The following is a 22817-nucleotide window of genomic DNA, read 5'->3' on the forward strand; positions in this document are numbered from 1 at the left end:
GCTGAAGTCCATCATGTCTAATAGTACTCTGTCTAGAATGATGGAAATCATCTTTGTAGGCAGAGTAAAGAGGACATCATCCTGGGTTTGAGTACCATCCAGTGACCTTGACAACTTGCAGATCACAGGAATACAAAGTCCAAAGTTATGAAATATGCTGTCAATTAAGTGGCCCGAGGTCTTAGGAGCAGGTACCTTAATGGTACACTTGGTTGAATTCTGCACTAAAAGCTAACCTGAATGACTGGTCAGCTCAACAAGGGGTGTGCCACAGGTAGTGAGGTTCAACTTGATGAAATATGAGGATGGTTTTGAAAAAAAGCCTGTGAACAGTTTAACCTTTTGTCCTTTCAAGATCATCAGTCGAAGTGGAATGCCAGCAGATGTTTGGGGGACAACAACGTCAAATTCATTTGCAACTTGGGAAGCTTGGGGGAATTGTTTACCCTGACCACATGTGCTCAGGCTCAGGGATCAGCAGTTGGCTGGTCCTGTGTATAGCTAGTAATGCTAAGGTCACAGGGCTCAATGGTGAGGAGATTCCCCATGGAAAGTGCAGCCTGCCTCACAGTGGAGAATGTGTTAGTGCAAACGAGGCTGATTTCCAATCAAGTGTCAAGTAGTGCCTTGACACCGAGGTTGGTGTAGATGCATTGGGCACTACCTTTCTGGACCAGGTCTCCCAGGATTTGCAGAAATGGGGAAGATGAAACAGAATGGAGATGATCTGCTCTGCAGCCAGTGGAGGTGTTCTCTTGTTTGACAGTTCCTTTCCCCAGCCAACAAATAGAGCCAGTACAATGGTGAGGAAAGTTCTCGGCCTAGTTATGTGACTGGGGGACCATCGTCACATTCAGACATTCTTGAGACATTTTTGCAACTTGAACTCGGAGTCTGAACCTATGTCTCAGCTGTTATCCCTGGGTGATTGCTTGGGATTGTGGGAGGAGTAGTGGTTGTCACAATCCTTCTTGTAAGTTTGTGACTGGGGTTGGTCACGCCCTTAGACTGTTATTGTCCATCCTTCCAACCTCTTGACCTTCTCTCATAGTGAGAGCTGTAGTTTAGGTTTGCCCCACAGTGGGCACGGTGCTTTAGAGCCTTCTAGTCCTAAGGGTGTGCTTTTGGAGTCCTATATGGTGAGTAATGTAGTATCTCTCTGAGGTAGTCCTCAATGATATGGTCATGCTTATCAGGATCAAAGCACTCAGTGTCTTTTAGCGAGAGCGTCAGAGCTGTTTTAGACATGAGGCTTCACTGAATGGCTCATTATTTATTAAAAATTATCAAGTAAATGAAATAGTATTAACTTCTCATGTGATTGGTTATATCTCAACAAACACCAAAGCCAAGTGTTTGCATTTGTGCTTAGCCTACTTTAAAAAAAAAAAAAAAAAATTGGCACCAATTAGTGGAAGAATGGATATTGCCCAATTATTATACATTTACACCTTGAATTGCATGGTTGCTGTCTCACAGTTACACAAAGGAGACACCAATCATGTATGTGATGGTCAAATTTCTTAAAGTAGTCAAGTCTCATAAAATTACCTACGAAATGGTGGAAATTTAAGATATCAGCATTAGATCAATATTGATATTAAATGTAATAGCTCTAAAGTTCCAATTACTTGTTATAGTCTTATCAGCCAAGTCAAACTTTTACAGTCAATTCTATTGGTGACAATATTAATAACTATATTAAATTTTGAAGAAAATAGTTCAGTAATAGTTTTGGCTTCAGGTTATAACTGAAAGATAATGATTCAGACAGCAGGGTTCAACATAGAATATACATTTATTAGGCAAAATGCCACAACAACAAAGTTATAACAAATGGGGAGACACTGGGTGAACTATTATGTGAGGGTGTAAGTGCATGCCTGTGTGGAGGAGAAGGTGTTGGTATGCAAAGGAAAACCCTATAGTGCAAAGACCAAGGAGGAATGCAGAGAACATTTTAGGGACCTTGTGTCCTCCCTGTGTTTGTGAAGGTCACGGCAGCTCTCTCCTTTGCCACAGGCTCATTCCAGCATACTTTGATCTTGGTGACCTGTGTGAGGCAGTTAGCTGTCAGGCAATTTCTTCTAGTTTAGTCTGACAATCCAGTGATTATATAGTCTTTCCTACCTGACCTGAGAGCCAGCTCAGAACTAAGCAAGCTTTGATGAAAAAATGTAGGTTATGCGAGCAGTTACACACACCATCTGGATCTTTGATTTAAGTTAATTGAAAAGGAGGCTAACGCTTCAGGGTCTGCACATAACTCCTTTATCTCAGTGAATTATCTCATCCATACAGTCTCTCTGGATCCATTAAAACAGAGGTTGCTTATGCCAAAAACAAGAAGATAGCATGTTCTGAGCAGGACCATGTCAATTATTGAGATGGCTGGACCATTCAAGATACACATTACAATACAACCCTCAGAAGGTAAGTATATTCTTTGTCATGCTGTGTACAATAGATGCAGAGCTGCATGTTATAGAGCACCAGGCTGCCCAAGACTAGACAGACTAGACACAGTGCTGGCTCATTAGAGAGTAAACCATCATAAAATAAAAAATACCTCAGTGGGGTCAATATGTTTTTAGTACATAGAAAAATCACACACACAGCAGTTGTAACTATGCTTTAGTCATTTAATGTCCTCTCCTTCCTTGTCTTGTGGAGACCTCGTGTTGCACAGAAGGGATGACCTGCCATCAACAGCATTAGCTAATGTCTGTGGGCTAATTAGCAGTGGGCAAACTCCGCTCTCCAGGGTGTGGACATGTGTGTTCATCTAATGCGCCCCCCCCCCCCCCCCCCCCCGCGCTCCATCCTGCTGGAAATCCAAAAACTCCAGGACTCCTGCGTGATTCTCTCTGCCGCACAGTTTCTTGTCCCTATTCCACCAGCCCCTCCGGGAACTCTCAATCAAAACCCAGTGCACCCCAGTAGGCTGTTAAGCTCCAAACACTGGGTTTTCTTTTTGCTGAATTAATTAGCAACACTGTCTTCCATGTCTTCCATGCATTTTAGCCCATGATAAATGTTAAAGGGACTATCGGATATAACAATAGTAATGTCTTTAACACCTCTGATTAAATGATGTGACAACCACTTAATTGGTGTATATTTATGGCATTTAGCTGACACTTTTATACAAAGTGACTTACACTATATTCCCAAAAGTATTCGCTCACCCATCCAAATCATTGAATTCAGGTGTTCCAGTCACTTCCATGGCCACAGGTATATAAAACCAAGCACCTAGGTATGCAGACTACTTCTACAAACATTTGTGAAAGAATAGGTTACTCTCAGGAGTTCAGTGAATTCCAGCATGGTACTGTGATAGGATACCACCTGTGCAACAAGTCCAGTCGTGAAATTTCCTCGCTACTAAATATTCCCCAGTCAACTGTCAGTGGTATTATCACAAAGTGGAAGCGATTAGGAATGACAGCAACTCAGCCACAAAGTGGTTGGTCATGTATGATGCTGAGGCGTATAGTGCACAGAGGTCACCAACTTTCTGCAGAGTCAGTCACTACAGACCTCCACACTTTATGTGGCCTTCATATTAGCTCAAGAACAGTGAGTAGAGAGCTTCATGGAATGGGTTTTCCATGGCCGAGCAGCTGCATCCAAGTCTTACATCACCAAGCACCATGCAAAGTGTCAGTACGCCGCCACTGGACTCTAGAGTAGTGGAGACTTGTTCTCTGGAATGACGAATCACGCTTCTCCATCTGGCAATCTGATGGATGTGTCTGGGTTTGGCAGTTGCCAGGAGTATGGTACTTGTCTGATTGCATTGTGCCAAGTGTAAAGATTGGTGGAGGGGGGATTATGGTGTAGGGTTGTTTTTCAGGAGTTGGGCTCAGCCCCTTAGTTCCAGTCAAAGGGACTGTTAATGCTTCAGCATACCAAGAGATTTTGGACAATTTCAAGCTCCCAGCTTTGTGAGAACAGATTGGGGATGCCCTTCCTGTTCCAACATGACTGTGCACCAGTGCACAAAGCAAGGTCCATAAAGACATGGTGTGGAAGAACTTGACTGGCCTGCAATTTTCATTTGCATTGACATTCGTGCATGTTTCCTACCATGGAGGAATTGTCAGTCTGCTGTGTCTCTAGCTTATGCTCAGATTTTAAAAGGACTGAGAGGAGTTAATCTGATTGGACATTCCTAACCACACCTGCTGATTATGTGATCAATCTAACTCAACCACTTTTGATTGTAACTTTTTGTAATTGTGTTGTTCTGTGTCAGAATAGTGCATCTGTGATGGTTATGAAAACAGCAAACAACATTTCTGCCATACCCACACATGCCCAGCCTTGTGCTGTTTGCACAAAAATAGAGCTCATAGTGACAAAGGAAAAACCCATGGGGATGTCGATATGTTTCCCAGATGTGACTAAAAATATAGTGTGAAAGGTGAGTAATTCTGCTGGGTTCGGTCTGTGTCTAGGTAGTTATAAGCAAAACAATGGCCAGTTTGGTTTTTGATGCTTACACATTTCGAAGCAAATTAAGTATGTATAATCCTTTTCTCTTTTTTTTTTCAATAAAATGCATCCAAAACCATGATTGCATTAACAGTCAAAGAGAGAAATGTGAATAATTCAACAATTTCTATTATCCTCTCCATAAAAAATAAATATATAAACTATTTTTGGCCTCTTCTGGTAGTGCATTGAGGTCCACAATGCTGGGTCCTTAATAAAATCCTCCAACAATAATTTGTTTTTCCCCATACAACTACCATAAAATTTTGAATTTGCTATTTCTATTAATTTTTACTTTAGTTATCCAAAAGGCCTGTTATGCACAGTTCATATTCAGATAGCATGCACTGCACTATATAATATGCACTGTATACAGATGCATACAAATAATAACACCCCTTGTGAATACTGCAAACCACTGATGAACCACTATGAATCTATGTATTGTGAACTACTTTTCAGCAGTAATTTCTTTATTTTTTTTATTTTTTTAAAAACCTGTGGGTAAGTGTAATCATCTATTGAAGAGTAGCAACCAAAGCAAGTGCTATCACATCATTTGACAAGGTGTGAAAATTGGTTCTGTTTCTAATATCTGGCATGCTGAGAATTTGTTTAGCGTTATAATTTCTGCCTTTCTGTGTCTGCAGCTGAACACATTCACCATCAGATGTAATTACCAGTTTATATCAGTATGTCCAATGTGTAACAGACACATTTTTTAATCCTAGGTGAATAATGAGATGGCAATGATATTCTCTTTTGTACTTGGTCCAATTAGAAGTTGTGAAAATTACAAATGCAACTAATGTATGGATAGGTCTGTGGGCTGATTGTGTTATACATGCTGTTCCTGGGGTGCTCCCATGTGTAAGTTTAGTTAAAGATGAGCCTGTCTTACTTTAATAAGTCTCTGTGGCAACACTGCTCACTGGAACATATGTTGAACAAAAGATTGAAAAATAATATAAGATTAAACAGGAGGCTGCCTGAAGGCAATTCTCCCTTTTGCAAGACTTTGGCTGTTTTAGATAATGCTTTTATTGGTATTGATAATGCTGTTATTGGCTGTTTTAGTTAATGCTGTTATTGGGATTGGTATTGTCAAGGATTTTAATATGATTGTCTGTGTTTTCTTCACTGCTGAAAAAGCTTTTCAAAACATAAAGGAAAGAAAGTGAAGAGGGATGTGTCAAAGCTACTCCAGGTGCTACAACAGGGAGGTTTGTCAGAGGCACTGTGGTTGTTCTGGGGTGCATGTCAAAAGCACTGCAGTTGTTCTAGTGCGGCATGTCAGAGTAACTGCTGGTGTCCAGGGGTGTCAGAGCTACTGCCGGTGCTCTGTGGGTGTGTGTCAGACACCGCAGATGTTCCAAAGGGGTGAGTCAGAGGTAATGCAGGTGATGTCTGGACTTCAGCATTGCTTGACAGTAGCTCCTCATCAGTGCACACCTGGATGAAATGGCTTCCCGTATCTCAGGGTGTGCATGCTTCGGCATGAATTCAGGATCTTATCATATGCAAGCCACAGTGGGAGAAAATTTATTTTTTAGACTAATGAGGGCTACGTTCCCTAACTCACCTCACCCTGTTATGCCCCACTGCCTCCTGTTCAGAACTCGCAGGGGGAAGGCTTTTCTGAAATTTTAGCAGGGGAGCTGTACAGTCCTGGTTATGACTCTCTCGTTGCCCATTAGGCCCTTCTCATTCCTCATGTGGAAGGGTCTGTGCTCCTGAAGAGCTGCCCAGGAGCATCCCAGTTGGTGTATACTCCAGGCTGCCATTTCCTGTTATGGGAGTAGAAGACACTGCCCAGGCTCCAGATCACAGCGTTTAAGAAGCCGACTAGCCTGTTCCTGTCCCCAGCATTGGGGATGCCAGTCAGCCTGTTCCTGTTCCCAGCATTGGGGATGCCAGTCAGCCTGTTCCTGTCCCCAGCGTTGTGGACAACACCCGAACAGGAACAGCATTCTTATTCTCACACCCTGCAGCATGCCTGTGCCTACTGTGGCTGTGTCTCTGGACCTGCCAGACCCACCGACATCAGCAGCCACACCTCCTGACCTACCAGACCAGCCAACAACAGCACCTGTGCCTCCTGACCTATCAGGTGTTCCCGAGACCATTCTGCCAGCCTCCCAACCTGTAACTCCAGTGTCTCAGGGGCCATCCAAATGACCTCCCAGCCTGTTCCTGAAGCCAGTTCCTGTCTTTGTGAAAGATACAAATGCATTACATTTTTATGCAACTGGTAGATTTAAGAGTAGCAGTGGTCTCAAAACTAGGGTCAGTCAGTCATCGGTCTGTTGCCGTGGGTCTTTAATATGTATGGCCTCAGTTACATGTTGATTGTGATTGGCTTTCTCTTTTGGCACAGGTGAATTTTTCACAGTAGTAAGTCGACACCGGTGCACTAATTATCGCCATGGTGACATTAAATACTGTGTTGCACATTTTGTGTGGCATACCACGGCATACCAGTTTGGCCGTATTCTCTTTGTTCACTGGGAATTTGTAATTTTATTATTTTAAAAGGTATTCAGAATAGAAGAAAAAAACTTCTGAAGAACTTAAAGATTACTTTAGGTTGCTTTTGAATCACTTTCTAAAGACTTCTACCACTCTCAAGAGAGCACCCTTAAATCTGCTTTGGTTTTGGAGATGGAGAAAACTGTCAGTGGCTATGGCTGTTTTTGAACTTATTTGAAAGTAAAATTACTTTCAAACATGGCCTATGCACATGTGTAATATCTTTTTTCATTCTTTATTGCTCTAATGGCAGTCCTTGAACACTTCATGAATAGAAGCTAACTGTGGAATACGAGTGTTTGTATGCATTTGATGACATGCAGAAGGAAGTGTGAAAAAATCAATCCAATACTGCAGCTAAATAATGGCATAGCAAGAACATCTATATTTCTCTCATTATTCCTTTTTTGCTGTATTTTGCTGTAAAACAATGCAGATCAGAGTTTTTGTGTTGATCTTCAATTGTGATGTGTAATATACCAGTCACACCTGGGTATCCAGCAATGTGGCAAAATGGAGGCTTTGTTTATTATTGCAAAGCCACAGGTTTCCCTTGAGAAAAAAAAACTGCCTGTTATTCATTTGTAAAGAATTATTTGTACCATTTGTACCATTGTACCAGATGCATTTAGGGACTGATAACAGAGTGGTTAATTGCAATCTCTCTTTCTCTCTCTCTCTCTCTCTCTCTCTCTCTCTCTCTCTCTCTCTCTCTCTCTCTCTGTCTATGTCTCTTCCTCAGGCACTGTACTGGGTAACCTTGGCAGTCTTTTAGGCTATTGTAAGTTATTATTAACTAAACAAGTCTGATGTCTGTCAGCTGCATAATGTTGAGATGAGCGGTAGCAATCCTATCTCCACACTAACAAAAACACTCTGCCACGATTGCTTTAGAAAACCATATATCTGACATCTGAGTATATTTGCCTGAAGACTGGAGGGCAGTCTATAAACAGCTTCCCTTCAGTAAGACAGCACCTTCTGCCCCTTTTCTGTTATGCCAATCATTGATGTAATGATTTAACCTGTGTTATATCACAAGGTGAAGTCAGAGCTGTTGCCCTTTATTAAACTTTAATAAGACTTTGATAAAACTTTACTATTTTAATGGATGACACAGTTCACTGAGACCATTTATATATAATGGAGTTAATTTTTTAGGTGAGCATGGAAGAAATGGCTTACTATCTACTAGAAATGGCAAACTATCTACTAGGTGACTTGATATTCAGTGATATATTTATTTATGTTCCTATATGCCCTAAAAAAATGAATGGGCACCTAACTGTTGAATCATGCTGATGCAAGAGTTTTTAGTTATTTTATTCATTTTTTAATTATTCTGAAGGTGAGAATGAAAGGACATTTCTCAGCAATTAGAGGACTGGCACTTTGGGGCTGAATAAATGTTTTATCGCAGCAGCAAAACTGTGTGTGCCTCCCCCCCGCCCAAATGAAAAAGTGAATTGAAGATGAGTGAAGTGAAGTGAAGTGACAGTGAAGATGAGTGTGTATTTTGGCTCTTTGGGCAGGTGGTCAGAGCACACATTTACCCCCTGGCAGACCTCCTTGGTGTGAGCCCATGTGTGGTTACTGCCTTTGTTATGTCAAATCTAAAGCAAATGTGATATATATAAAGTGCCTAGCCTCTTTCTTTGTATATGTCTTTCTTGATTTCATTGACTGTCATTGATTTTATTTTATGTTGTGTGGCTGCTTATCACTGGCTATATGATCTTGGACTGTTATAGGGATAATGATTATCACTTGTGTCCTGGCATGGGAATATTTTCCAAGATAGCTGTTTAAAAATACTTTCAGTGTTAGTTCTCTGAAATATACAAAATTATGGACATGTAGACTGTCATGTACAAAACATTTAGCAGTGGGGAAAATAAGACAACAGAACACTGCAGCTTTAAATTTACAGGCTCGGGATCTATTTTTTCATATTTGAAAAAAGGATCAAAGAAGAAACCTACTTTTATCTATTACAAGCAAACTGATTCAATGTCAGGCAGTGTACAAATAGTCAAGTATGGTACTTCCCATCTCTGTTAGCCCTAACACTGCCTGCATGCATCAGTAGATGATAGGGGTTTATCTATGTCAGTCTTTGAATTATTGTATCAGTGCATGTGACTGTCGTCGATGTAGGGCATTGAGGGGAAGATGAGATAACTGGAGAGATGAAGAACTTGCTCCATATCTTCTCAAAGCAAAGGTTATTTTTGTCATTTCATGTCATTGTTATGACAGTACAGGAGATACAACAGATCTTTTTTTTTGAAGTGCCCAATTTTGTTACATTTTACTAAATGTTACCAAGATAGGTCATATGATCAATATTATGTCACCCTGATATACCACAAAACCACAAAAAAGTCTCTGTCATTTATCCCCACAGTGTCATGACATACCAATGTTACCAAAAATCTGTCAACTGATATATTAATGTCATCTTGACATGAAAGTTGTCAAAGTCAGCTTTTATGACATCTTATGCTTGTTGGAATAACAATTTATAAATGTTCTTGTAGGTTTAAATCATAAGGCACAAAGAGCTTACGTAGGGGTCATGTAGCCTTCTAAACAGTGTCCTTTATAAAGTGTGAAGTAAAATTTGTAAAAGTTGTTTGATGGTCGGGCATGTTACTGGTTTTGTTTTTGATGGCAACAGTTGCTATGCTTTTGAAACATCATGCTTTGAGATCAACACTGTGAACTCTGGTGGATCCATGACGATGAAAGCGTAAGATTCAGTCAGGACAACTGAAGAATTAGGAAAATAGTGCTCGCAGTGTGACTACATTACCAGGACTATTACCATTAATAGCAACTGAGACGTATGACGATGATGAAAGTTGGAGCTGTCTCACACATCCTCATTGTACATACAACGTTGAAGCAAGGGGGATCTCTGTGGATGAAATTAATTTGTGTATGACAACTTCAGTTGTCATGCATCAGGAATAGAAAATAGATAAATAGGAAAAGATAAAGTGGATTTTGGACAGTGCAACTGCTATGAACTGCAAAGTTATTTTTACATGATTGATGAGATATTCAAGCAAATGGATCAAAGGGGTGACTAAAATAAAAGTAAATCTCTCTCATCAGTTTGATGAGATCCAAAAGACTGTCCTGAAGTCTTCTATTTCTGCTTCAGTGCACACAGACTGATAAAGAAACTGTTAGATTGAAGATGAGGGATGTAAGAAAGAAGACTGAATTGCTGGATGGGATGTGATTCATTACTGTTACTGAGGGTAACATGAGTGTGAATTTGTGTGTACGAATATCTGTAGGATGGGGGCGTCACAGAAAAGGGGATAAGGAGCTGATTATTGTCTGGGTGTTAGACATTTGTTGTTAGCATTCATGTGAATGGCTATTCAGTAAGGACTAGAGACGGATGTTTAGTTATTTATTAGTTAATTATTATATGTGCATATAATATATAATAATAATTAATATAGTTAATTATTATATGTGCATCACACAACCAAATAGGAAGCCAGGATATGATTAAAGTCTGGTGATATATCAAATATTATTATTATTATTACTGTAGTATAATTAATTACAGGGCTATATCATTAATAACTAATAATTGTTAAACATTTCCTTATGGGGAGGTGTTATTGTATTGTGTGGCTCACAATGCCAGCGGGCCACCTCCAGAGGGAGGCCACGAGCTGGGAATTGATCATTGCTCAAATTGATCTTTTTCAGCTCATCAGATCTTTTTCAGTTTTGCCTTTTTCCTCATTCCCCTTCCCTGCTCCACCCCATCTGCATTTTTGTCTATCTAGGAGGTTTTATATTTCTAGAGGGTCCACCAGGGGTCTAGGCTGTCAGGGTGCTTCACCCCTGAATACCCTGACAGACCTGCTGCCCCATTACAGCAAGGCATTTCCACTTATGGACCCAGCAGATGGGCAAAAGTGGAAGCCAGCTTTTGCCTTTCAGGAGGCAAGGATTGGTGGCCATGAAGAAGTGCAAGTGAGTTTGTCTCAGCAGGTGCCTGAGCTGACTCAGGCACTCCAGCAAGCCCATACTACACCACCTTCATTGGCCATTGTGGAATCACCCCTACTCGCGCCTGCCTGCTATGCTTGGGTTCCTGTAGGTTGTAGGAGGTTTTTGTTCCATTGCACCCTGGCACTTGAGCAGGTCCTGTCCAGGTTGAGCAGTCCAAGGTGACCTACATTTATCTCTCTCTCCTCTCTGTAAGAGCATTATCTTGGGGCACACACAGCCACCCAGTGGCCACCCAGACAGCTTTACAGCACAGACTTTTGTTGAGGCCATGCAGAAGACCTTTGATATCCTGATGCATAGGAAAGAGGCAAGTAGTGAATCCTTAATGCATGGCATGGGGCCCTCTCTATTGCTGACTACACTATCAACTTCTGCACTCTAGCAGTAAAGAGTAGTTGGTACTCTAAAGTGCTCATGGCAGTTTTCCAACAAGGCCTGTGTGAAGGGATCAAAAATCAAGATCAAGAGTTGGCAAATCTTGATCTGCCCTCGTCTTTAGAAGCCCCCCGGGAAACCACCATCTAGTTGGACAACCATCTCAGAGAGTGGTGTTACCCACAATCTAGCCCAACGGAGTGAGTTACAGGGAAGCTGGAGGCCACAGAACCTATGCAGCTTGACCATATGCTTAACCTCATAACAGTGCAATTTGCAACTTTGACAGGGCTGATGCCCTGTGTGGGAGCTTTGGAGTGTTCCCAGCAGCCAGCAAAACACAATGCCTACCCCAGGGGTCTGGATTAAGTTCGCTTCTTCTTCCTCCCAGAACCTCGGGTCTGTTCCTCTGTGTTGCATTGTCCCTGGAGCTCCGCATTCCAAGAGCAGCAGTTTTGTGCCTGTTGTAGATTCCAGGGCTGTAGGGAACTTTATGTATGTGAAGCTGGCTGAGTATCTAGGACTGCCCACCAAGGCCTTATGGTTCTATTGCCAGTAGCCGCAGTAGATTGCCAGACTCTGGTGTCCAGGTCAATGGCCAGCCAGACTTGGCCAATCCTCATGCAGATGGACCAGCATGAGGAGTCTGTCCTTATTCATGTCCCAGATCCTACACCTCCAAATCATCCAGGGGTTCCAATAGCTTCAGCACCACAACCCATGTATAGACTAGCTCTCTAAGACCATACTTTAGTAGAACCCGACTGCCAGGATTCCAGTTTGTGCCCCACATCAGGGGCTGGTAAGTATCCTTGTCTGGAGTCTGTAGATCTTAAGCAGGTACCCTCAGTCTGCCATGATGTGTGGGAATTCTTCAGTAGCAAGCAGACAGAGGTCCTTCACCCACACCAGATTTTTGATTGCACCATTGATCTCCTTCCAGAGACTACTCCCCCCAGGAGCCAACTTTACTGTCAGGCCCAGAGAAGATGGCCATGGATAAGTACAACAGTGAGGCTCTGGTGCAGGGGTTCATCAGACCATCTACATCCCCAGCCAACGTGGGCTTCTTCTTGGGAAGAAGGACAATTGCCTTAGGCCCTGTGTAGATTAACAGGACCTGAATAAGTGAAGGACTGTTATCTGCTCCCTCTCATGAGTTCAGCTTTTGAAGTGCTGCAGTGGGTGTCCATTTTCATCAAACTGGACCTGCGCAGTGCCAACCAACTCATCCAGGTACAACCATGTAACAAGTGGAATTCGGCCTTCATCACACCAATGGGCCTATAAGAATATCTCTGGCAGTCTTCCAACACCTCATCAATATGGTCTTGTGGAGGCCATTTGTTTAACTAGATGGCATCCTCATCTATGGTAAGAACTTAGAGGAGCATGTGGTCCAGGTGGGTTTTCTAACTGCTCTTAGAGAACCACTTATACATGAAGCTGGAGTCCACTTTCTGTTTAATGACTGTCCCATTTCTGGGCTTCGTAGTCTCCAAGGGTTGCCTGGCTATGAATCCTGCTAAATTGAAGACAGTAGCAGAATAGCCTCGCCCAACCTCAGTCTGCCTTGAACAAGTGGCTGAACCCAAGGCAAGCCCTGTGGGCCTTGTTCTTGCCTCCTGAACTCATTGTGGCTCTTCTTTGCTGGGGTCTGGAGGAGGTCATGCTGACAGCCCTTTGGACTGAGCGGGATCATGGAGAAGGTCCCCTGGGGAGTTTTTACATTCCTGTGTTTTTCAGTAAAAGACAGGTGATTTTACCTTGGTCAAGAGGCTTGTGCTAGGCACCATGGTTTTAAATTAACATTAAAATATGCTGTGCCTGATTTGCTGAAATTTAGTTTATGAGATGATTTTATTGTGGAATGGATCTGTTGACATTTGCCCTGTTGATCACAGGCAAATGGTTGTCCATTGGAACAGGACCTACTAATATTTTTGTTTGCGGTGTAATAAGGAGATTGTTTTGGTTAACTATAGTACCATAAAGCTTTTTTCTTTGTTTCGTTCCTGTCTTTTATGTGGCAGTGCATTTAGTTAAATTGCTACAGTTTTATATCCCTCATGTTTGGTGCTGGTTTTACTCCCTGTCTACCTCCCTCTTGCCCTCTCTTTTCCACAGGCCTGGCTCACTGAGATCCATGAATATGCTCAGAAGGATGTGGTTCTGATGCTACTGGGCAATAAGGTGAACACCGACACCATCATCTTCCAGCCATAGGCACTAATCCAATAATTATGTGGTCTGGACTGCAGAGAAACAAACTCAGTGCAGTTAGATTAGTTGAGCATTTACACTGTGCACAAATGAAAATGTTTCCAAAAGCAGATGAGCAGCAATGCTTGAAAAGAAAATTATATGGATTAGCATAAAGTGTTCATACACAGCAGAGCTGTGTGAACTAGGAACAGATGTCTAGCCTTTCAACTCCAAACAGGTTCACGATTCCAAAGAGTGAAAAAACCCAATATATTTTCCCTCATCAGGATTCTGCTACTTTCTACCTCCCTTCTGAACTCACACTCAGACGATAATCACTTCTTCAGGACATTGAAAACAATTTCAATTGTAAACACACACACAGAAAAAAAATAAATAAAGAAGAGAATTTTACACTGCAAACCCCTTAAATTAAGGGCTACAGTTGAACCCCTGGAATGCAGTGACAAGAAAAATTTAAGAAATGCATGAGTAGAAGAGAAATACATCTTCTCTCCTATTGAGAATGAGTTGTACTATTGCATGATTAAAAAAACTGCTTTACTGATATGAAGAAATTCTCACCAGATTCAAGGAAAAAAAAAGTATTTATAGGAACTCCAGGAGTGTAGTTTTATAAGAACTCCAGGAATGTAGTTGCTTTCTCATGATGAACATTCCAGGTTGCGCCTTTCACATATTATTTTGCCTACTGGTTCTCTCAGTATTAATTTGATCTATTAAGCCATTCCTTTTCTCTGTAGGCTGATGCCTCTCACAGCAGAACAGTGAGAAGAGATGAGGGTGAGAGACTGGCTAAGGTGAGTATTCCCATAAGAAAACTATAGTGCTATCTTATAAACCCATTATCATTTTTGTCCCTTAGATATGATTACAAAAACTTCTCACTTTTCCAGAGGGTGGACAAAAAGATGCTAGTAGAAATTTCATTAAAATTACTTTTTACTTTTAATTAGCCTATATAATTGAATACCTTTTTGTCATTATGCTACCCAGTACATACATGTACCCATTACATATCAAACAAATATCTTTCTACTATTTCCAGCTTTCACATTAATAAATGTTTTATTTTTGTAATTTGCATTGTAAATTGAAAAATTTAGTCACAGATTATTCCCAAATTATTTAATAATTTGTAGACAATTATGGCCAGGGTTCCAGATATCTTTTTCAATGCAGCTTCAGTAACCTGAGCTGCTTGACTGTATATTAGCTCATGTTGCACAGACAAGTCCAAACAAAACAACTGTATATTAACTCTGTGGTCCGATATGCGATTTTGTACACAGCTGGGCCACTAAATGGAGGATGGGTTCCCTCTTGAGTCTTGGTCCTCCCAAGGATTCTTCCTAATCCCCACCTAGGGAGTTTTTCCTTGCCTCTGTCGCTCTCTTTATGGATCTGGACCCAAACATTTGTAAAGCTGCTTTATGACAACTTGTGTTATAAAAAGCGCTATATAAATAAACTTGACCTTGAATTTACACAACAGTTTCTTAAAGCATTATTTTAAAGTGCTCATTTTTGCTCAGTTTTACCAACAACCTCAGGTGGTAAGATGTGTTGTATCATCAGCATTTTAATCCTGACATGCCAAAAAACTGCTGAGCTACAAAGTCTGTTGTCATTACATGCTATGTCATTTCACCCTACATAGTGTCGTGACACATCTTAATGTTACGAAAAATCTGTATCACTTGACATAGTTAAGGCAACTTGACATAAAAGTTGACAAAAGCTGTTTTTATGACACCTGACACTTGTTGGAATAAGTGTTTATAAATGTATATTTATGTTTGTCAGTTGTCATGAAGGGCTTATGTAGCTGTTATGTAGCCTCCTTAACAATGCTCTTCAGTAAAGTGTTACAAAATGAATATCTGCAGCCTAGCTATAGCAAATTATTTTCTTCAGATAAATGACAGCAAATCTGATATTATTCTGTTTGGTCTGCTAAATTCACAAAGAATTTAGTAAAAAGCCTAGGAGAACTACGATATGTTGAACAACATGTCGGTGGGACTTTTATCAATTTAGGGCAATTTAACAAACCAGACATTTTTCTCATTGTTAAAATTTATTCATTCTTTTGTGATAATCTGGTAAATAATTGTACTGATTATGTCAATTTTTAGGGATTCAGTTTTTTAAAGAGTTAATTCTTCACACCTCAGTTATCTGATACTGGTGATTTGTATACCCACAAAAAGACCAGCTCCCACACATCCACCAATCACACACCCCTATCATTTCCCAGATCCCAATCTCCTACATATTACTTTCACTCCCATCACCCGTCACCTGTTTGCCTCTCCCTATATTTATTTTCACAGGCCCCCATCCCAGATGCTTTGCATTAGCCTGCCAACAGATTAACGCTACATCAACATTTAATGTTTACCTGGTTTTTCATTTCATTTTCACTTGGTCTTTGACCTGCATTGTTCTGTTTCTTTGTTAAATAAACCATGTTCACTCATCTCGCACCTTTCTTTGTGACTTACTCACGCCATGACCAAGTCACAGATATCCTCTCTCAATACCTGCTGAGTATTCAGAATATATAAGTTGAGAATTTGGGAACATATTTCAGAAATTGTACAATACAGTTTGTGTATGCTGGGATTGAAAGACCAGCACTGCTTGTTCTACAGATCAAAATATGTAATTTATTTTGAGTCCACTTAAGTAGAAATGTTATTTTAAAAATGATTTTGAACCAAGTAGGAGATATAATGAGGAGTGGAATATCTTGACACTTGATACTTTTTTGTAAGCCATTTTGTGTTATGAAAAGTGTTTGTCTCTCTTCATAGTACTGCTATTGAAACTTGTTGACAAGCTAGAGATAAAAATTATATTCTGTTTAAATAACAGTTTGATACATTTAACCAAGTGTCTCAAATATCAATTGTTCACTCTGAGTAATTTTAAACATTGATATTTCTGATAACTCACTCAGTCTATCCTTTTCTCCATCTCTGCATTTGTACATATTGAAGGAGTTTGGGGTGCCATTTATGGAAACCAGTGCTCGATCTGGCCTCAATGTGGAGCTGGCTTTCACTGCCATAGCCAAGTGAGTAGATCTTCCACTCAAAAAATGGAGGCTAGGACATTTATAAGCAATTAAAGCAAAGATAAAACAGAACTAATGAAGACATCTGAACATTATCCTGTTTTTTGTAAAACCCTAAAGAGACTGGCATAATTGGTCATGTTAATCACACTCACCTTGGATCTAACTTCATGCCTTGCTTCTCTTCTTCTTCTTCTTCTTCTTCTTCTTCTTCTTCTTGCCACCTCACCCTGGCAGAGAGCTGAAGTACAGGTCTATGAAGGAAACTGATGAGCCCACGTTTAAACTGCATGAGTACGTCAGCAAGGAGGTGCAGACTACAGGGTGCTGCAGGCCCTAAAGCTATGTCTATGTATTTATGTGTATATTTCATTATCATAACTGTTTACATTTGCCCAATCCTGTGTGTGTGTGTGTGTATGTGTGTGTGTGTGTGTGTGTGTGTGTGTGTGTGTGTGTGTGTGTGTGTGTGTGTGTGTGTTTCATTATCATAACTGTTTACATTTGCCCAATCCTCTGTGTGTGTGTGTGTGTGTGTGTGTGTGTGTGTGTGTGTGTTTCATTATCATAACTGTTTACATTTGCCCAATCCTGTGTGTGTGTGTATTTCATTATCATAACTGTTTACGTTTGCCCAATCCTGTGTGTGTGTGTGTGTGTGTGTGTGTGTGTGTGTGTGTGTGTGTGTGTGTGTGTGTGTGTGTGTATTTCATTATCATAACTGTTTACATTTGCCCAATCCTCTGTATGTGTGTATGTGTATCGGGTGGGTGGTGTTTGGACATATGCCTGTTATGATTGTGTCTACATTTGCCCTACAGCAAAAGTGTTTATGTAGATGTCTAAACACACAGCAGAGGTGTTTGTGTAAGTGTCTGAGCCTGACACACGCACACAGCAGAAGTGTATGTGTAAATGTCTGAGCCTGACACACAAATACAGCAGACATGTTTCTGTACCTGTCTGAGCCTGACACACATTATCTGACAGGCTACAAGCCATGCATAATTTTGAGGGTATTTTGTCAGGTTATTGTCACTTAGATCGGGACTGTCACATAGACTTATTGCATCATGCATATTTAAGTTATTCCAAACCTATTAGAACCAAGAAGAGCTTCTGGGTATTGTTCGTTTCTCTTCAATTTGTTCTCTCCTATTCTCTGTATTTGGGGAAGGATGGTTCAACTGTAACATTTCCTTACTCTCTATGAGTGCACCCCACACCCTAGCCCTAACATTAACAAGCCCCCACACACCAGCCACAAACACACTTTTGGAAACATCTAAAACTCACCCACGGAGGCCATGTCCAAAAACGCTTAGATCCTGCTATTATAGTGACAGCAAATTATTATTTGATAGGGGAAATATATTTTAATAGGAAAAGAAAAGAAAAGTTTTTTTTTTTTGCTTTTCCTGACCAGAATACCACATGCTGAATTATGTTGAATGCAGTGCAATGATTACCATGGAGGCATGCTCTGTAGGTGACCAGTAGGCAGTACAAACTGCTTTCTCTGCTGAAAACTATATTCTGTTTGATAACGGGGTACTGTATATATTGTTTCACCAAGTTCTACCAAGTCTCCCTGTCATAGACAAAATCTCCAATCAATCTCCCAAAGGAGCCATCTCAACCTTAAACCTCTCTATGTACTCTCATGTACACAGCCAAACACACACACAAAATGCAATCAAGCACAGTTCATCAGCTCCAGCAGAACTGACCTGAAGGCAGATGACCCGAAGAGTCCACTCACAGTTATATGTTCAGGACATTCTCCAGTCATGCCCAGTCATTTTGTGCTGGGCACAAAATGAGGAAAATGTCCAAAGTTACATGAGAAGTTAGAGGGCCAGTGGAGTTTGGCACACTGACATGATTGTTGTGTGAGTTTTAAGCACAGGCCCTCCCAGCTATGTTTAGACACCAGCATTTAGTCAGATGAAAAGTTACAATTTTGGAGTTTTGTTCCTTTACAGCTACAAAAAAGGATTTAGTGAGATTTGTTTTGGCTTTGTCATTTTCCTGTAGACAATAAATTGTTAAAGTTTTCAATGGTTTAGGCACATTTAAGAATAGCTATGATTCATTATCTATTACTCAATTTTTTTTTGTTCTTTAATCTTTCCTCATTTGTATGTAAACATATACTAAGACATGGAATCAGTATTCATGTAAATAATTTCGAAATGAAGTCCTGATTTTATCTGTAATAAACATTATTTTTGTCCTTTGCTTGAATATAATGATTCAAAGAATATAAACACAAATAGTTAAAATTATGCTGTGGATGAAAGTTGTATATTTTGAAGAAATTTTATTTTGAAAAGTGACGTGTAAACTTGTGTATCTATCATTTGCATTTTATCTCAGCACAATGTTTTGATTAAATAGAGATATTATGTCTTAGTGCTATAATAAATCTAAATGATAGTCAAGTAGAACCAATGTGTGGAAAAAACAGTAATTTTACTGACGTCTTACTAAAGCGACCAATCATATTAGAAATCAGCTGTGAAGAAGTGCAAACAAAAATATAGTACTTTGTCATTTTGTACATTGTTGTGTAAAGTGCTGTACAGGAAATTAAATCACAATATGTATACGGAAAGTAAACCCATTTAACTTTTTTGATGTCTTACTCTAGGAAATGTACAATGCTTATATGACTTCTGTATACTTTTTAAATGCTCACTCTTTTTAATGCCCATTGGAAGTTGCACATACATATGCAAAAACATTTTTCTTGCCACCTTCTTGCACAGTTAGTAATATCTCTGTGTATATCTGTTTGTCTTATGATACTATGCCATGCACAAAGTAAGAATTCCAAAGTTCCCACTGGTTTTGTTAGCCTCTCTAAAGTCTCAGTGATTTGTAATAATTTGTAATAATTACAACAAATTGCATCTGTAATAATAAACAAAACACTTTCATAAATATGACAAGTCCAAGAAACAGCCCTGGAACTGTTTGAGAATTAAAAATAAAAATGTTGCTCTGAAGCAATCACAATCTAAATAATTAGGCCATGCAATGTTTTTACGATGAACCTCACTGAACCGATAATTGCTTCTGCTGATTCTAAGCATTGGCTTACTTGCTGTACCAATGAACTCAAACAGGGAGGATGTTTTGTATATCCATTATAAAGCATAGAGTCCTGCTTCTGGAATTTTTATGTGTAACACAAAAACTATCACATAGCAAAAAAAATAATAATAATTGGTGACTGACACCAAAGCGAAATGAAAAGTATGACAATATCCAAAACAGTAAAACAAAACAAGAAAACCCTGAAAGTCACAGTTTTTTTTTTGTTTTTGTTTTTTCCCAGACATAGTGTTTAGGTGCAAATTGCACAATGTGAAGATATAAATATATTAATAGAATTACATTAGTAATGCCTGAGGGAAATCTACTGACAGAAATGTTTGCTGCTCTGTTTTTATCTTACTTGGCCCTTTGTTTTGTGAGTCACAAGTTTGTTTGTTTTTTTCTAACAAACATGCCACTTGCAAGGTTTAGAAAGTTCATGAAGAGTGGCTTCAAGTCTCAAATCAGTTTTTTGTTTGTTGTTTTTGTTTTAGTTCACAAATGTGCTGGCTTTTGTTTATATCTTGGATGTTGCTGACTTAAATGTGTGCAAAAGAGAAATGTACACTCCTAGATACTTTATAAGCCACATCACCCTTGCACCTACGCTAACTGTCTACTTTAATAGGTACGCCTATATTATAGGTGCATTATGTGTCAATGTACAATTGCAACCTGTAATTGATTTACAATGCAAACAGGACTACACTTACTAGATGTAATGTGGATGTCACCACTTTCAATCTGCTAGTTAGGTTGCAGTTGTAGAATTTTTACATGTTAATGTTGCTGATATAATGCACCTACAAGGCATGAATACCTATCAAAGTCGTCTCGTCTTCATCATAGTGGCCAATATTTGCATTTTACTGTTCTGCTGCTATGAAACAAAATCATTTCTAAGGGGTGTGTAGACTTTTTATAGGTATTGTATAATATTCTGTTAGTAATGTTTCCATTCTGACTGTATATATTGATGTCAGACATACACCATATGTGTGATCTTGCTCTTGGATGTATATAGACCTAGCTGTTTTGGCAACACTTCATTCCTGCTCATAACACTGGAATGATCATGTTATAAACATACCATGGCTATATCATATGCTGTCATTAGATTTTGTGATAGTGCACATCCAGTATATGACAACAGTGTCATATTACCATTGTTGGTAATTGTTATGAGAGCTACCAATTTATGATGTTATTACATCAAGTGTTAATCATTGCCAATTGTCCTGTTCAGCATAGTTTTTATGATTTATTGTAATTATAACTGAACGTTCTAGTAAAATGTCATATTACGTGCCATAGTAATTTATGTTGTCTCAAGTATAACAATTGTGGTGTTATCAGTAATTGACCTGACAGCTATTATAGATTATTAAAGTCATATATAGATTTATTTTTTCAAATTTTAATCCTACTTTAGCTCCCAAGTTTGAGCAGACTAAAAATGCTTCAGATGTAATGAAGCTCATTCATGACATATATACAAGTAGTGTGGCATAAGAATGTAATGATGGGCCCTTTCTCGTAATTAGAATGTCATAAACATTTCATGACAGAAGTAAATCTCCTTAAAAGTTTAGTTACCAATAAAACTCTATAAACACAAGTTACTATATTGACATTTTAAGAACTTTAATAATACTGAGATGTTACTCATTTATGCCATAATTTTCATGTTCTAGCAGATGCATGTCGTTAGTTACTTTTTTTGATTGTTAAATTAACTCTTATTGTATCATATCTCTGTGACAGACAGATGTAATTTTGTTTAGTTAATGTCAGCTTTGCAATTGACATTGCTTATATGTAATAAATTATATTCATGTATATGCAGTTGTTATGAAAAATGTTCATGGCTGAATAATGAATGATGCTTTTAAAGTAGTTTTTAATATTGTTTTTATATTTACCAATGCAAGGTTTTAAAGTTTATATTCCTTTACAGTCCTTGACATGGTTGTGACATGTTTGTTAACATGTTAAGAAATTCCTAAAGAACTTCACATTAGATTTATAATAACATATATGTTGAGTGGAGCACCATCTGTAATTAAAGATGTCATGAGATATATACACATATTATTAACAGTTGTAATATGTACAATAACATTATGTGGATGGGACATTCTGTCAGTTTTTAAGAAATCTGTCATAAAGCCAATGCTAAATAGAATACACATAGCTAAAATTAGCATGGCATAAACTGTTAAGGCTTTAAACACTGTTAAGGCACTATGACTGCCAATTATTCATAGTGTTAACATGACACTGTTACATAACTGGTATGACAACTAATGACAGCATATGATATCTGAAATGGCATGTTAAATACATGTTTAAGGTATTTTTATGATGCAGTTTTCAAGTGTTTAATGTACTGGGGTTTTTTTAAGATATAGTATTTAGGCTTTGGCTTGTTTTACTTTGATTATAGAAACAAGAAATCTAGCTAGATTATAATTGTATCTTTTGCTTTCTGGTTATAATGCGCTTCCTTGCAATGCATTGTGACCTTTTTGAGACATTCATCTTATTGTTGTGCAATAATTACATGTTCAATAAAAGCTTAATTCCCATCTATGAGATTCCAGGCAAAACAACAATCTTTTATTTTTCCTAACAAAAGATAAACTTTCATTTTCAAATAATTATTACTTTGAAAGGAGTGGAAGATTTATTTTATTTTGATTTAATTCGTTCGATGTTCAATGTTCGATGTGAAATGCCTAGATTACAGCAGAGTCCTGCAGTCTTCTGCAAATCTTCACGTTGGATTCAGTCAGCAAGCCTTCCAGAGGCAGTTTGATGATTGTGAAATAGTAGGTTTCCATTATAATATGAATGTCTGTAGTTTTCTGCTGAAATAGCTGTGGTTAGAAAGCTTTCTGTGGTCAGATTTGTGATTTCCGGTGTAACATCTTACAGCAATGAATTGTAGAGGGGGACT

General features: G+C 39.1%; 1 protein-coding gene across 1 annotated transcript in view; it reads left to right on the top strand.

Moving 5' to 3' along the window:
* The window catches only part of LOC113590967 (ras-related protein Rab-26-like), an 88485-nt gene extending 66037 nt beyond the window's left edge, over positions 1 to 22448 (top strand). The window contains exons 6-9 of the mRNA XM_035527473.2: positions 13576 to 13641; positions 14418 to 14474; positions 16680 to 16756; positions 16994 to 22448. Of these exons, the coding sequence (XP_035383366.1) occupies positions 13576 to 13641; positions 14418 to 14474; positions 16680 to 16756; positions 16994 to 17096 (303 nt within the window). The 3' untranslated portion in view covers positions 17097 to 22448. The remainder of the gene's footprint in view (positions 1 to 13575; positions 13642 to 14417; positions 14475 to 16679; positions 16757 to 16993) is intronic.
* Positions 22449 to 22817: the final 369 nt, after the last annotated feature.

The sequence above is a fragment of the Electrophorus electricus genome, chromosome 3, assembly GCF_041902795.1.
Source record: "Electrophorus electricus isolate QZ-2024a chromosome 3, ASM4190279v1, whole genome shotgun sequence".
Classification (NCBI taxonomy): domain Eukaryota; kingdom Metazoa; phylum Chordata; class Actinopteri; order Gymnotiformes; family Gymnotidae; genus Electrophorus; species Electrophorus electricus.